Source organism: Equus quagga, chromosome 21 (genome assembly GCF_021613505.1).
Source record: "Equus quagga isolate Etosha38 chromosome 21, UCLA_HA_Equagga_1.0, whole genome shotgun sequence".
NCBI classification, from domain to species: domain Eukaryota; kingdom Metazoa; phylum Chordata; class Mammalia; order Perissodactyla; family Equidae; genus Equus; species Equus quagga.
Genome location: NC_060287.1, coordinates 33,840,859 through 33,856,416, shown reverse-complemented (window position 1 = coordinate 33,856,416; position 15,558 = coordinate 33,840,859). Strand labels below are relative to the sequence as shown.

The 15,558-nt window shown below is 41.2% G+C and overlaps 1 protein-coding gene across 6 annotated transcripts in view; it reads right to left on the bottom strand.

Annotated features, from left to right (window-relative positions):
- Positions 1-4,508: 4,508 nt before the first annotated feature.
- Positions 4,509-15,558, bottom strand: part of LOC124231337 (ATP-sensitive inward rectifier potassium channel 15) — a 43,336-nt gene continuing 32,286 nt past the window's right edge. For 5 of the 6 annotated variants that reach the window (XM_046648090.1, XM_046648092.1, XM_046648088.1 and 2 more), the window contains exons 2-3: positions 8,512-8,612; positions 4,509-6,166 (exon numbers count right to left, since the gene is read on the bottom strand). In XM_046648090.1, coding sequence (XP_046504046.1) covers positions 5,019-6,146 — 1,128 coding nt within the window. In that variant the 5' untranslated portion in view covers positions 6,147-6,166; positions 8,512-8,612 and the 3' untranslated portion in view covers positions 4,509-5,018. Of the gene's footprint in view, positions 6,167-8,511; positions 8,613-9,096; positions 11,261-15,558 lie in introns of those variants that run through there. The other variant, XM_046648087.1, reaches the window with a different exon arrangement.

Genomic DNA, 15,558 nt, shown 5'->3' with positions numbered 1-15,558 from the left:
AGGCCCCCTGTGTTTGGCTGAAATTTGCTTTGACTAATTGGGCAAGCCAGGAAAACATCTTCTTGGAATATCCCCTTTCTCTCCAACCAGCTGTATGAAAAGCGCAGCTTCCAAAATGAAGGGACATTAACTTGTTGTTCTTCTAGAGCTGGGCATGGTTTGGGATCATGTGAATACTCTCTGTAGAGTTGTCATATTTAGAAAATAAATATACAAGACATCCAGTTAAGTTTGAAGTTTTTTTCCAATTGCCTGTGCAATTTTGTAATTTGAACAAAATGAATGTGAGACATTTAGGGCATCTTAATAAAGTCCATACAGGATGCAGGACAAAAATCGCTAAATACAAGACATGTCTTGCATACACAGCATGGTTGGCATTCCTAACTCATGTTATATTCAGAGTTATATGGTGTATACTTACCTATATGGCATCTTTGGCTTTTATACTCATGTATTAATTATATCCTTTGACGTCAACAGTCAATTCTCGTAATTTTATTAGGAATTAACCACAAATCCCAATCAACAGCTTTTTCTTGGTCTTCTATTTTCACACACCAGCAACATACCAATTGAAAAATAAAACTTCCTGTCCCCAATTTTTGGGCATCTAAATGTCCACAAATTACTAATTTGCATTGGTTATTTTTAACCCGCAAGATGATTTGACTTGGTAGAATGGATAGCAAAGATGAAGAGCAGTGAATCAAGCATGTGTAAAGCTGAAAGGCAACTGAGGGCAACAGAAGAACTGACAGAAGATGAAGACAAAATGGAATGGCTGTAGCTTTATTTCTGCCTCATGTTTCTTCTTCATTAAGCACTTAGTGGAAAAGCTCTGGAAAAAACTTGAACTTAATCCATCGGTGTTTCTTAAAGGCTATCAAAATTGCTTCTTCTGGGAATCCGGAAGAATATGATGACACAGGCTGTTGTAATGTAAGACTGAATGACCAATTTTTTCCGACATTCTTTTCCACTGGTAGAAATCCCTTTAGGTGAAAGTCTAGTTGACCAACTATTAGCTTTTATTTTTTACACTTTTCTCACTGCCTACTTTACTCTGAAAACGTTGCTTCAGATTCCTTTTTCAAAAAGATCAAAACAATATAACATTAATAAAAATGGAGTTTACTGACAAATTGTAATGCCTAAAGAAGTTAAATAACTCTTTTATTCTTTAAAATCCCAGTTAAGTTCTAATCATACCATCTCATTGCAAATTCTCACTCTAGAGACTACAACACTGTTCCAAAGACAATTCCCTCTGAGAGCAGAAACCATTCCTTGCTGTCCACGGGCCCAAGGATTGCTTGGCAGCTCATTTTGATTGAAAATAAACTGAAATTCACAAAGGGTAAAATGTATGCAGTTAATCAATTTAAACTGAAATGTTAAGCTTTAGACTTTCAAGCGTAAGTCTTCCCAGGGGAAGAAATTAAGTGCATCTTGGACCTCTTCAGAGTCAAATCCTGCAACCTGAGTGCACACTACAGAACTTGAGGATCAAGACTTGAAATGAGAACATGTTTCATTTAAAAAAAAATCCCATCCCAGAAAGCTATGAAAAAATAACCTGTATTCAAAACTAGTTATTTCAAATGTTTAACAGGCAGAGAAAAGTCTAGCAAGAATGAAAACCAAAACTGAAGGACTGGAAGTCTTCATTGCACCCCAAGGTCAAATGTCTGACCCTTTGACCCTAGTGACAAAACACAGAACCAAGCCCAAAGGTGAGGAGGAAGCTTCACTGAGCTACCAACATAATACCTAGGGCGTTCTTCACTCTTCTGTCCTCTTTCCTTTTCTCCAGATGATACATGAGCACTGAGCACCCAAGCCAGGAAGAAAGAATCATACTGGAGCAGAAGGGTCATTTTTTTAGCTAACTTACATCTTGATAGTATCACAATCACGGTCCATTAAAATTCAAAATTTAATTCAAAGAAAACTCAAACAAAACAGTTGTTTAAATTCACCTAAATATGCGGTCTACTCATTCATGGCATTTTTCACTTCTGACCGGTTATTTTAGATTTCTGGAGTCTCGTCTCTCTGCTGTAACTTCCCCGTGAGCGGGAAGGGAATCCATGTGTGCCTCCATCTCCACCCCAAAGGCAGCTCATTATGAGAATCAGTGAATGAGCCTTTGCTCTGCTGTCTGGGGCCATTGGCTACTAGGTACTATGTAAATAGAATATATTTTATTACTGAAATACAACACGGCTTGCAGATTACTCTGATTTGCTGCCATTTACTTTGTGGTTTCTCAAATGGAACACAACATTTTTGAATGGTCTCAGTGAGAAGTGTTGATGCATTGGAAATGTTTCAAAATGCAAAAGTCTTTTTGGGTCAAAACACTCCATCGGTTTGACTACTTCTTAGTTGGATGTTGAGCAGAAATCTGTTTCAATCAGAAGACTGTCCAGATACAGTCAAATAAGTTTGCCCCTGAATCGTTTGTTAGCATGCTAACAAAAGAGTATTTTGTACAAAGGAATAATAAGTAAGTGTGGCTGGAAAATGCTAGTTTCAAACCAGACGCAACTTGAGAGCTATGTATTAAATATTATGTTATAATATGATTTATTGACTTGTGCAAGTCATATTTATTTTGTGTGTAGTGCAAAAGATCAGATGATGAAGTCTTCCAAATTTGGCTGAAATAGATATACTAAACGAACATACAGAAAGATTTCTCAATCTCAATCTGATGTACATGATTGTTCAGTATACAATATAAGTATGCAAGCTTCCTAATCTTGATCACATTCAAATTAGCATTGATGTAAATACTGTGAAAAGAATTTAATAGTGCAACAGAAAAACTGTAAACATGCCTATGGCATTATTTTCCTATTGATTATACCATAATATACAGTAAAAAAAAAACCACATAGTACAACTCAAAGAGCTAATATCTAACTATACTAATGTAATTTTTTGGGAGAATTAATATCTAAAACAACTAGCCATGAAATTAACAGAAGAATAAAAAAAAAAACTTCCTGAATAATTAAAGGCAAAAAGCCTCTTGTGCACTGAGATTGTTTCTTAAACCTTTACAACTTTACCTCCCTTATTCGGACATTTGCATTAGATGTTCAGCCACACTTTCTGTTTAATGGAAGGACATTTGAAAATGTGGTGACACCAAGATATGACCAGTATGCTGTGATCCACATCACCATTTCACTGATAATCTGAATCCAGTTTACCTTCCCCATTTTCTCTGAGTCCCCAAATTCCCATTCTTATAGAATCAAATACACATGAGCATATTTGTCAAGGACTTGCTCTCTCTTTTATTTATTTTTCCTTTCTGTTGAGGAAGATTAGCCCTAAGCTGACATCTGTGCCAATCTTCCTTGGGTTGCCAAGTGGAGTGTGCTGAACTTAACTATGACACCATGAGGCCAGCTCCAAGGACTTGCTCTCTTAATTGCAAATGACTTTCACTGATCATTTCCACAATTATACCTGAAAATGCAGTGTGTGTGTGCACATGTGTGCATATATGTGGGCTCACACATATGTCCATGCATCTTCCTGAGTGAATATGCAAATCTGTCCTGGTTTGAATGAAATGAGAATTCACCTTTCTACCTTTAGACAATCCTAGCCCAATTATTCTCTGCCCCCCACAGAAACGCAGGATACCAGCCCCGCAAATTCTGCCAGAAGCACAATGTTCCCTCTGTAACACTGAGTTGTATGAGATTTATTTAAATACTGAGGGCATTTTTTACATGTTACCAGAGTATCAAACTTCATTCCTGCTTCAAGGAGTCCTCTGCTCGTGAATTCCTTATCCCAAGCCCCTCCTCTTCCTCCTGGCCCCGTCCAACATTACAGACTTCAGCATCTGCGCAAATTTCTTGGATTGTTGCGCAGCTCAATTTTTCTCTTGTGCAAACTATAACCAAGAGCCATGTTCTTAGCATAAGTAAGACAAACGTCATTCTCAAGAGTTTTCATTTGCTCTTGGAATTTCAATGGCACTTCCTTTGTGGACAAAAGCATTTTAACAGATAAGGAATGAGTGGCTCAAAGGACTATTGATCCAAAATAATGAACTGAAGAGAGAAGGACAGGTCTGGAGGCCATTTGGACAGGGGCCCCACAGAGCCCCATGGCTTCAGAAAGTTACTTTGAAAACATCGTCTGGAGCAGAGCTTTTCAAACTTTCATGTGTACACAAACTACTTGGGGGTCTTGTTAAGAGACAGACTCTTATGCCCTAAGTCCAGGTGGGGCCTGACACTCTACATCACTAATAACCTCCTAGCCGGTACTGATGCTGCTGGTCTGTGGACCACATTTCGAATAGAAAGTGGCTACGACATTCCAACAAAAAAATTAGTGTGAACAATAGCATCAGCTCCATTTGTATGTGTTTTCACAATTGTTAATTCCTGATAGGATTAATTTCACTCCATACAAGTAAATCCACTGAAGAGAGGTGAAAATGGAATAATAGCATTTTATGAGTACAGATTCCTCCTGCCCCTTCTTAAGTGTTACCGGATAGCTACCATTATACATAACATTTTCTTTGACAAGAAAAGGAGTGTGTTTTAGAGCGATGATATTAATGAATACTGAACCACATTTTAACTCTTGACCATATTATCTTTGATACTTGAATTGAACAAACACCTGCTATCCTTGTATAGAAATGCCGTTCCTTTCAATGTCAGCATCATTAAATGTCTGTCCATCCAGCAGGACATTTTTTCAATTGCTCTACACCAAGTTCTTTGAAATGTAGCCCCACTTTAGAAAATCTGAATTTTGAGAGTTTGCTTCAGACAAAGCATTTAAAAGGAAGCCTCTCAAACATGGAAATGCTTGTTTAGCCACCAGATCAAAGGAAAAGATCAAGTTTGTAGCCTGTGAGGTTTTTTGAGAGTGCGTCCACACAGTTTTGCTTTCACAGCGACCTTTGCTTTTGGAGTGAGCTCAGATGTGGAAACAGCTCTCAGAGTTAAACAGCAGTGACACCACTGCCGTCAGACGTTGCTCTGCTGTAACAAAAGGGTCCTCAGTTCTCTTTCCCTCTGGTCCTCCTGCCTGTACTTCTCCTCAAGTTTCTGCTTCTCAGCATCTGCGCAATAAAAGGTGCAGTCCGGGCTCTTCCGGATCTGTTCGAACTGACTGAAGTCAGCCACATACTTTCCGGTTTTGGAGAGAGAAACCACAGGCACAAACTCAAAACCCCAGTAGATCTCTTCTGGGATGTATGATGTGCGGCTCTGGCAGACGGCGCTGGTGGATTCCACAGTGGCGTTCAGGAGGACCACCAGTTCGAACTCCTTCTCCTTCAGGTTCTGCGGTGTGAGATCTCTCAGGGGGCTCGTCTCGTCCAGCACGTGGTAGAAGGTCATGGGCAAAATGAGGAAGGGGCTCTCCGAAGAAGAGTCCACGTGGAATTTGACGGTGGCTTGGTTCAGGAGGATCCGCTCCCCCTCCTTGGTGACGTGGGTCTGGAGGAGCTTCCCGGAGAGCTGGCACTGAATCAGGAGACTCTTCCTCATGTTGGCCACCTGGATCACCAAGCACAGCTTCCCGTTCTGCTTGGTGATGACAGCACAGTGGCTGAACTTGATGGTCTCTGCCCGCTTTTTGGGTCTGGCGATTTTTGCCAGGAAGGTGCCCGTGATGAAGATCTCAATCAAGGTCGTGATGACCAACTGAGCGACCAACAGGAAAATGGCATGAGGACATTCCTCCGTGATGGAGCGAACTCCATAGCCAATGGTTGTCTGGGATTCCAGGGAAAAGAGAAATGCGCCTGTGAGAGAGTCCACTTTCATGATGCAGGGGGTGTGATTTGAAATACGCTCACTGGGTTCTAAGTCCCCGTGAATAAATGCAATGGCATAATAGATTACTCCAAACAGGAACCAGGTCATCACAAAGGTGGCTGCAAAGAGGGTGAGCTTGTACCTCCACTTCATGTCGATCACGGTCGTCCACAAGTCTTGAAGGTAGAGTAAGTAGATGCCATCCACCTTGTCGATTCTCACGTTGCTGTGTCCACTCTTGGACATGACTCGGGGCCTGTTGGTCTTGAGTCCAGCTCCAGCAGTGTGCTTCACCAGAGGAGCACTGGACATGTTGATGTGCATGGCGTCCATCGTCAGGCTCTTGGGACCACCTGAGGAAATGACGAAGAAAGATGTTCCATTACGGTCACACGTGGTGGAACGCCCAGAAATTAGAAATAGGATAATTCTGTGAAACAAGTGAGAGTATATGGACGTACACTAGAAGGGAGAATTCTGAAGGCAAGACATCAATTTGTACTTGAGGAAGAGAGTAGGGTAGAGCAAGGAGCATAGAATTTGGAGACAAGAAAACGTGGGTTAAATGCTGACTCTTTGATTTATTTACTGTGTGAGCCTCAGCAAGCTATTTAACCTCTCTGGACCTCAGCTCACTCATCTTTAAAATTGGAATAAAGCCTACTTCTCAGGGGTTTTGTGATGGTTAAATTAGATAATGGCTATAAAGTGCCAAAACAGAGCCTCACACTAAAAAAATAATGCTAATCTTCTCTCTGTGATATTACAGTCATACGCATCTACCCCACAGGGTATTATGAATATTTATGTATATTCAACTATCATGGATTTCCAATTATAAAAAATTTAAAAATAAATTGACCTAGCATAGGGTAAGTACCAACATAACTAAAATGTACCATCAATAAGATAGTTCTTAATATAATGATGGATAATATTAATACAGATTTTTAAAACTTAGGCAGTATTAATACAATTTTTAAAACCGTACCCTTATTTTTTTTATTAATGTTATGATAGATTACAACCTTGTGAGATTTCAGTTGTACATTATTGTTAGTCATGTTGTGGGTATAAAACCATACCCTTTTACATGACATTCCCTATAACAGCAATTCATTTTTTCCCCTCATCCAATGAATAATTTAGAATCCATGACCTCTCCTAGTTCTTAATTACAATAGAAAAGACTAAATTATCAAACAACCGAAAAAAACCACAGAGTGAATAATTAAGTTTTATTAATGGCTTGATCCATATGCCGGTTATTCTTAGAAAAGTGTTATCAATATACCATGTTGGGTATGACATTTAGATGTGCCACAGAAATTCCGCTTTACTTCTTTAGAACGAAGCAGAGCCAGCATAGGAATCAATTCTAAAGAGCTAACAAACAAGTAAATAAGTAGCAGAACAGACCTCCCCAGAAGTCCAGGCTCCTACATGAAGCCCCAGGGGTCACTCTGCCCGGTACTAATGACAGGAACAAGCTGGGTGTGAGGCCACACAGCATCTTACAGTACCTGCTTGGTGACTGAGATAAATTACCCCTACCTCCCTTGAAAAAGATAATGTGAGTGATTACCGGGTTACCCCACCTGGTTGGAGTGTTTTTTGCCACCTCATTAGTATTTTAAGGATTAAAAAATTCCCCTCTTTTAAAAAGGAACTGGTATCCTCTGGTCTGTAATTCATGCAATGATCTTCGCTGTTAGAGCAGCGTTATCTCAACAGAAGTTTAGCAAGTAATCCTCTGGGTGAACCCCTTCAAGGAAACTGAAACTGTACCCATCAGAGGCTACACTGTTGAGGATGCAGTGGATCTGTTGGGCTTTTTCATTTTCCTGTTACATTATTCAGAGTGTATCCTTTTCTGAACACCTCTTGAGATGATTTTTTTTTTCTTAGAAAGTCACTTTTTCATTTTCATTGCAAAGAAGGGCCATAGGTTATGCAGAATTTATTTTACTGGTTGAAGCCTATTCCTCTTATTTTGGGATTGATTTGGAAGAAAAATGCAGAATATAATTGATGAGCATGGGCTCTATCAGACCCTCTGCAGCATCTCTCAGTAACCAAGAGGAAAGCGACCACAACGAAAGTTTGGAAACAAAGCGCCATGCTGGCATGCTGAAATGCACAGCCAAGCCCAGAACGCCAGCCCCGCTACAGACAAACGGAGCTTCTGTACAAGTAGCTGCATGCACTTTTTTTTGGTAAAGAAACTGCTAGGGGAAAGTGCATGCCATTCAATCCACTGAAATAAAAACAGAGGCTTAAGTTTTCAAATGTGAGTGATACACCAGTGTCCTGTGGGCCCAAGCAAAGCTCCAAGCTCAGCCGTCTGCCAGATTCTGGAAAACTTGGCCCTGTTTATATGAAGGAAGTGCCATGAAGCTTCTGTTTTCACCTCTTTCAAAGGGGCAACAGGCCAAGCTTGGGATGAGCTCGATCTTTTTTCTCTTTCTGCTGAAAGCTTTTTTGCTGCATTTCTGCGTATCTCATATCTCGTGTTAGAGATAATGAGACCCATAGCTATCAGAGGTTGGTGGTCATAAATGGGAGAAGGGGACATAGAGCCTTGGGGTGGGGAGTTTAGCATCTCTCTGTGGAAAAGAGGGTCTGGCGGACGGTGCTCAAAGGGGAAACACCTGCTCCCTCCCTCTCAACACCCTGTGCCCTCAGAACTGTTTACTACCTGGTCACTCACTCAGCAGGTCAGAAGGCGTCTTCTTCAAGGCAGGTGGGACGTCCTCGCTCCCCTTCACCCACCTGGCTACCATGGGATTCTGCTACTGCCTGAAAGAAAGAGGGACACGTGGAGTTCACAGCTGTTTACTAAGACACTAACCCAGTGAAACTGACCCTTACTGATTTCTCCACGGGCTGGGGCCGGAGCAGTCACCTTCCAATCCCTGGCAATCTGGCACGGTGCCCGGAATTGAGTAAAGCCTCAAGGAGTGTTTTAAGAATGAAATTGAAGCCCCAACCACAGCCCTCACAGGAGAACCCACCTCTCTGAAGGGAGCTCAATGGTAGAACACCCTGGAAAGAGTGGGTTAACTCACCCCCATTGAAACCCACTCTCAACTGACCGTCAGGCAGGGAGGCAGGAAGGGGAAGTGCAGAGGAAGTAAACAGTGAGAATTGGAAGGGAAGAGTCTAGAATATTTTTACCGCCTGTGGAAATGCATTATTACTGTTGAGTCATAGAACATTCGGGTTGAAAAGATCGTCAGAACCAGGGCATTTGACACACATTTTTCAAACAAGGAGACCAGACCTGGGAGGTTGGTGACTTGTCTTCACCACAGGGATGCTTCATGGCAGAAAAAATGAGGTCCAAAGTCGTTGGAAGTTAGACCAGAGTTCTTGTCAGTACCCCGTGAATCCCTCTCAAACCTGCAAAGTTTAATGTAATCTGCTCTAAATTCAAGAGGTTCTTTTGCATCCTACTTTTCTCATGTGCGTCTTCCTAAGCCAAATATCTATCTCCCCACGTTTGTACCTGCCTCACACGCAGAGGCACACATTCACTTCACACTTCTTTTCTGATCCACCCATTATTGTAAATAATTACTCATTTATCCTTTAAATAGTCCCAATTATTAACCTGTATAACCTCTTGTACACGGGATTCTCCCAGTGTTCACAGTATGTTTGGCAAACGACTTTGTCCCCTTCTCTATGTCAAGATCCAGCATCTCCTTCTTTGCACCCATCAATTTACAAGTATGCTTTATCATTTGCACTTCATTATATGCTCTTAATTTATACTATTTTATTTCTCAGCAGACTTCGTTCATCAAATGTACTTCACTGTTGACACACTCTCATAATTTGATGTGACTACTTTAGTTTTTTTTTCCTTGGCGATTCTGCAATTTACCTGGTTTAACTTCTAAAATGTTAAGGGACAATAAGGGTTTCCCAAAAGTTAAGGGTGGAAAGAATGATAAAATATATTCTCCTCTAATGTTCCTTCTTCTAAATCCTCAAATAAGCGATATTCCATACAAACCATTAGTAGTTTTCCTCAGTCTCTAGAAATTGTATTTATCTCTCCAGTTTTCATTATCTTGTTCCAACATGTGGGGTGGAACTGTAATTCTTAGAATGGAGATATCTTTATTGAAGTTGAGACCTTGAAACTGTTGAATGGGGAGGTCAATGTTACTCTCTCGTTCTTCAAACCAATAATGTATATACATGGTGTGAAGTCATTTACTGCTTATGCTGCGTAGCATTTGCTTTATGGAGATAAAGAAAAGGAAACAAACACATTTTTGAAACAGAAGTCAACGGTAGGCACATTGGAAAAGATACTTAGCTATATGAAGAACTACACTTCCAGCATTGAGGACGAAGCAGTGAGAATGGAAAAAAACGGAAGGGGAATTCCCATCCCCATCCTCAGGGAAGAAAAAAACTCTATCAAAGAAAGGGGATCTTATAAGAATGGATGATCAAAGAAATCAACCACAGTGAGCTGGAACACGCTGTCCTGTCAGAGAGAAATCAACCTGTAAATGGCCAGAAAGCCACTGACCAATTAGAAGAAATACATATGCAAATAATAAGCAAGAGCAGAGTCAGAATAGAGCCAGAAGTGGTCCAAAGTGGGCAAGATGCAGATAAATAATAACAATGGCAAATGTAAAATAAAGATTCAGATATTTAACAGTAATAATAAAGCTTCAGATCAATAATAACCATAATCAATGTCATAAATAGATAACACTACATCGCTATGTACCAGCCATTCTTCTGAGTACTTTCGATGTGTGAACTTAACCTCATGCCAACCCTGCGAGGCAAGTGCCATCATTATCCCATGAGGAGGAAACTGAGGCACAGAAAGGTCAAATGACTCCCCCAAGTTCCCATCAGCTGGCATGTGGTGGTAGTGTCCCTGTGAAGCTCCTGTGCCCATGCTACCACCCTGAAAAAAGTGCTCAAGCTTTAGCTGCATCAGGACCACCTGGATGACTCGGGTTTCTGATTCAGTAGGTGTGAGGCAGAGCCCAAGAATCTGCATGTCTGACAAGTTCCCGGGGGATGCCGACACTCCAGGAACGCACACTGAGAACCACTGCACCAGGGTACACAAGCTGAATGATATCGCCAGCTCGTCCCCCTTTATGAACATCCTTATCCCCTCACTTTCCCTTCCGAATTCTAAAGTGACACTACTGCGTGCCCAGGCATTGAGAACGTCTCTTTACTAATTTTTAGAAATGGCCAATCTCCGCCATCCTTATAGATGAATGCCACCTACCCTGTGGCCCAAGGCTAACTATTAATGTTTTAAAGCAGCAATATATGGCGAACTTAATCAAACTATAACACACAGTTTATATTTATTATATACATGTTATATTATATAAATATTGTTATAGAACATGTAAACATTATATATTATAAAATTTATATTAGAAAAGATTTACAGAAAATAGACAGATATTATAATATAGCATTTATATTATGTTAAATATATATTATAAAATAATATCAGTAATTCTAGTAGAAATATTAGCCAAAATTAAAGTACAGAGACGTCTTTAATTCCCATAATAGACTTTCCTCTATCACTTTCACTAGCCAACCTGTGTTTATGTGATCTCTCTCTTTTTCTAATTCTCAGAAATGGGATCTTCCAGGTAACTGTCATGTGATGCTTTGTTAGGAAAAAGAAGACAGTTTAAGAATGACTTCTTTCCTCCTAATTAATACAACACTGAGACCTTCTAAAAACGTAGAGTTCTGTTGATTCAAATTTTGAAGTTTTTAATTTGCCCAACCTGGGAAAACATCTGTGTTCCATGGTGGGCTAACAAAATATAGGCGCCTGCAGAAAAATAACTCATAAAAAAATGGGGAGGCAGCAGCACCCAGAACCCAGAGTTTCTCAACCAGGCCTCAAGTGACGTCATCCTATGTGACTTCAAATGGGGTGGGGAGGCATGGAAGGATGACACCCAAATGAAAACAGAACTTCGGATTTCCAGACTAAAATGAGGGCTTGAGGGCATCTGACTTTAACGTTCTGGCAAAGCAGCTTCCTGTTTGTAAGAAAACTTGCTTAAAAAGCTTTCTTGGACGTCAACTATTTCTGACAAAACAATTTTTTGATGATCTCCCTCTTTGCTATGAACCCAAAATATCTGGATTAAATTTCACTTTAAGGATATACAGGGTTAAATATTAAGCAGAAAAAGAAATGCTTGACAAGAATGTACTTGGGGTTCACTGAACTCAAAAGGCTTAAAATATTGAAAATAAAATCAGTGAGGCTCAGCTAGCCTCTCTCTGGATCCTGTGACTCTGGTCACATGAGCACCGGGACCTTCGGCTTTGGCCTTGTGCCACGTTCCTCCCTGCTCCTTAAAGCAGTAAAAGATTCACTTCATTGGCTGGTCTGAGTGTTCTTAATCCACTTCTGGACCCCAGGAATGTGAGCTGAGGACACGGATGGCTTTGCCCAGGTGGCCTCATAAATGCACGTGTTCACTGAAAAAGAACACGGTGGACAAAGTTAACTCTCAGAAGATGCCAAAGGGTGGCTGTTTGGTTCTTCTCTGCTAGAGAAATTACTCTTTCCTTCTGCAAACCCGTTTATTTTTTCCTCAGGCCATTGAGGAAGGACAACTTCTTGGAGGCTGTGGGATTGGTCTTTCTTCTCCATGTGAAGCATAAGGATCTGAAGGGACGCACTAGTTGAGATTACGGCAGATTCATAAGTTAGCTTCCTCTGTCTTGATGACCTATGTTTTGAAGATACAAATTTGGAAGCTGATTGGTAGAGCTGTGGCAATTTTTGGTTGTTGTGGTTGATTGTTTATTACTCCCAGTTCTTTGCTATCCCTCTCTGCTGGGTCCATCTGTGGAAAATCCTTCCCTGGGGTCGTCCCTGTTGGGGAATGTGCTTTCACTCTTTTGGGTCGGATGTGGGTGTATGATTTGCCGATGGAATGTGAACTGCAGTGACTCATGCCACACCTGAACAGAAGCGTGAGACTCATGGCACAATCTTGCATGAGTCTCAGATTGGTTGTTCCTTCTTCTGGGGATTGGGAAGAGGGACACAATTGGAGCTGAGCTACAGCTGAACCAAAGCCAACTCGTAACATGGATGGGAAAAAACTCTTATTGCCGTAAGCCTCTGAATACTTGGAGTTGTTTGTTACTGAGGCAAAACCTAGTGAAAGCCTGACCACAGAGACACCCCCTACTACACACTTTTGTATTTTAGGATTACACGCCTGACCTAAAAGGTAGTGCACTTAAAGGAAACGTGTAAAGTCCTGAAATATCCCTAATGTAAACTCTGAATGTTGCTCTGTGACTACACACTGAATAGAAAAGGAAATCCAAATCCAAGAAGCTTCCAATAGGAAGAAAGATTTGCCTGACCTGTAAAGACAACACAGAAAAGGTGGATAGTTCTTCTCATTAAATTACTTCTAAATCAATATTTAAATTTATCATGACAAGACAACTTTTCAGGGCAAGATATAAGGGCCTCAGATACTATCGCTGTACTATTCATTGGAGCGAGAAGCCCTTAGTTAGGGATCTGGTGGCCTCATGATGTGTGATGACAGACACCTGGGGCATCCCTGGGCACCATTATCATTATATCATTGATAGCTTTCATTTGGAAAGGGGGGACTTAAAAGGGACATTTCATTTCAAATTTGAAGCAATTACAGACAGTATTTTATTTATTTCTTCTCCCTACCTTGTGAAGAAAGTATTGTCTCGATTTTCTAAATGGAGAAACTAAGCTTAGAGCGGTTATATAATTCACACGTGTTCACAAAGTTCATACACGGAGGACGTCATTGACAAACCTGAGCTGTCTCCACAGCCATCCTCCTGTCTAACCACCGTGCACCTCTGACATCAAAAGTAGCTCACAGAGAGATCTCTTCTCGCGATGCAGCATAAAATCAGTTCCTGCTCGTTACATGTTAGTACCCATCATAGAATAAATAGTTATAATTGATTTACTGTTTATCCTGTTCCAGACCTTATATCAGGTGCCATATATTAATTTAATTCTCACATAGATTCTGTAAAACGTGCTACTATTATTTCTATATTCCAGGTAAGGAAACTGTGATACAGCACAAGGTCTGTTGGAGTCTGTGGTCCATGCTTTGCGTCTCTATAACACTAGTTCTTGAACTTCAGTGAGCATCAGAATCATCTGGAGGTCTTGAAATTCGCATGCCTGGGCCCCATCCAAGGGTTTCTGATTCAGTAGGTCTAGAGTGGAGCCTGAGAATCTGCATTTCTAATAAGTTCCCAGGTCATGGTGACGCTGCTCATCTTGAGGCCACACTTTGAGAACACTATCTACACTATTCACCACTTAATGAGTTATGTAGAATACCTGGGAAAATCACAAGCACATAAATCGAGTATCTAAAAGTTTAGTCTCCTTATTTTCAAACAAAGGAATGGGCCTTTTGGTGTGTGAAGGAAGAGGAAGCCAATGGGGTTCCATATATAAATATGGCAGCCGTCTGCAGAGTTTTCAGTTAGATAGAAGGACTGTCCTAAGGGATAAAAGTTCAGGTATAATGTCTTGGGGGAAAAATTGAGAATTTCTGGGAAAAGGAAAGCAATCAGTTAAAAATTGCTTTGAGATCTCTTCCTTGGATAATGGGTATCATCTTAGAGTAACTTTCAGGGTTTGCTGGGTAAGAATGCCAGAGGCCTGAGGAGAGATCCTGGATTCTGGGGCAAGAGAGCTAAAGTTGGAGGGTCTTAGGGGTCCCCTAGCTCAGCCTTCCCCCAAGTGTGTGGTACAGGCATTCCACAGATAAAGGGTCTTTTGGTCAGATAATTTGGGGAAGCTTTTCCTACTGACCCTCCAAACACTCCACAGCCTGCACCCATTGGAGATTCACAGTGTACATTTGTATATTACAGGGTCTGAGAAGTCCCACAGCAAAGAAACCTGCTTAACTCTATATATCTGGTGTTTATCTGGCATTTGGGGACACTTTGAGGAGTGCCAATCTGGAATAAACTCTGCACTTTACATCTGGGAAAAAGAGGATCAAAAAGGTGGAGTGAACGGTCGGCCTGGTGGCGCAGCGGTTAAGTGCGCATGTTCCGCTTCGGCGGCCCGGGGTCCACCAGTTTGGAACCCGGGTGTGGACATGGCATTGCTCATCAAGCCATGCTGTGGCAGGCGTCCCACATATAAAGCAGAAGAAGATGGGCACGGATGTTAGCTCAGGGCAAGTCTTCCTCAGCAAAAAGAGGGGGATTGGCAGATGTTAGCTCAGGGCTGATCTTCCTCAAAACAAAACAAAAGAAAAAAAGATGGAGTGATGGGGTGGGGTTAGGGCTAGAAGAAAGGCTTTATGATCCTTAGTCCATTTGATGGGCAGGTATCTCTCTGTTGTCATGAAATTTCTTGAGATGAGCTATCCATCTCACTGGATACTGAAGACAGGGTAGCGTAGAAGAGGAAGACCCCCCCCCTCCCCAACACACACACACACACACAACTACAGCGTCAGCATCACTTGGGTGTTCATTAGAAATACCAATATTCTGGTCCCACAACTGAGCTGTTGAATCAGAATTTCTGTGGGTGCTGCCCAGTAACCTATGTCTTACAAAGCACTCACTTCCCAAAGGACTATGTGTCTAGAGTTTGTCAGTGATGGTTGGAGAACTGGCAAGGTCGTTCTTTCGTCCCAATGCACATTAGAAAAGCAACAAG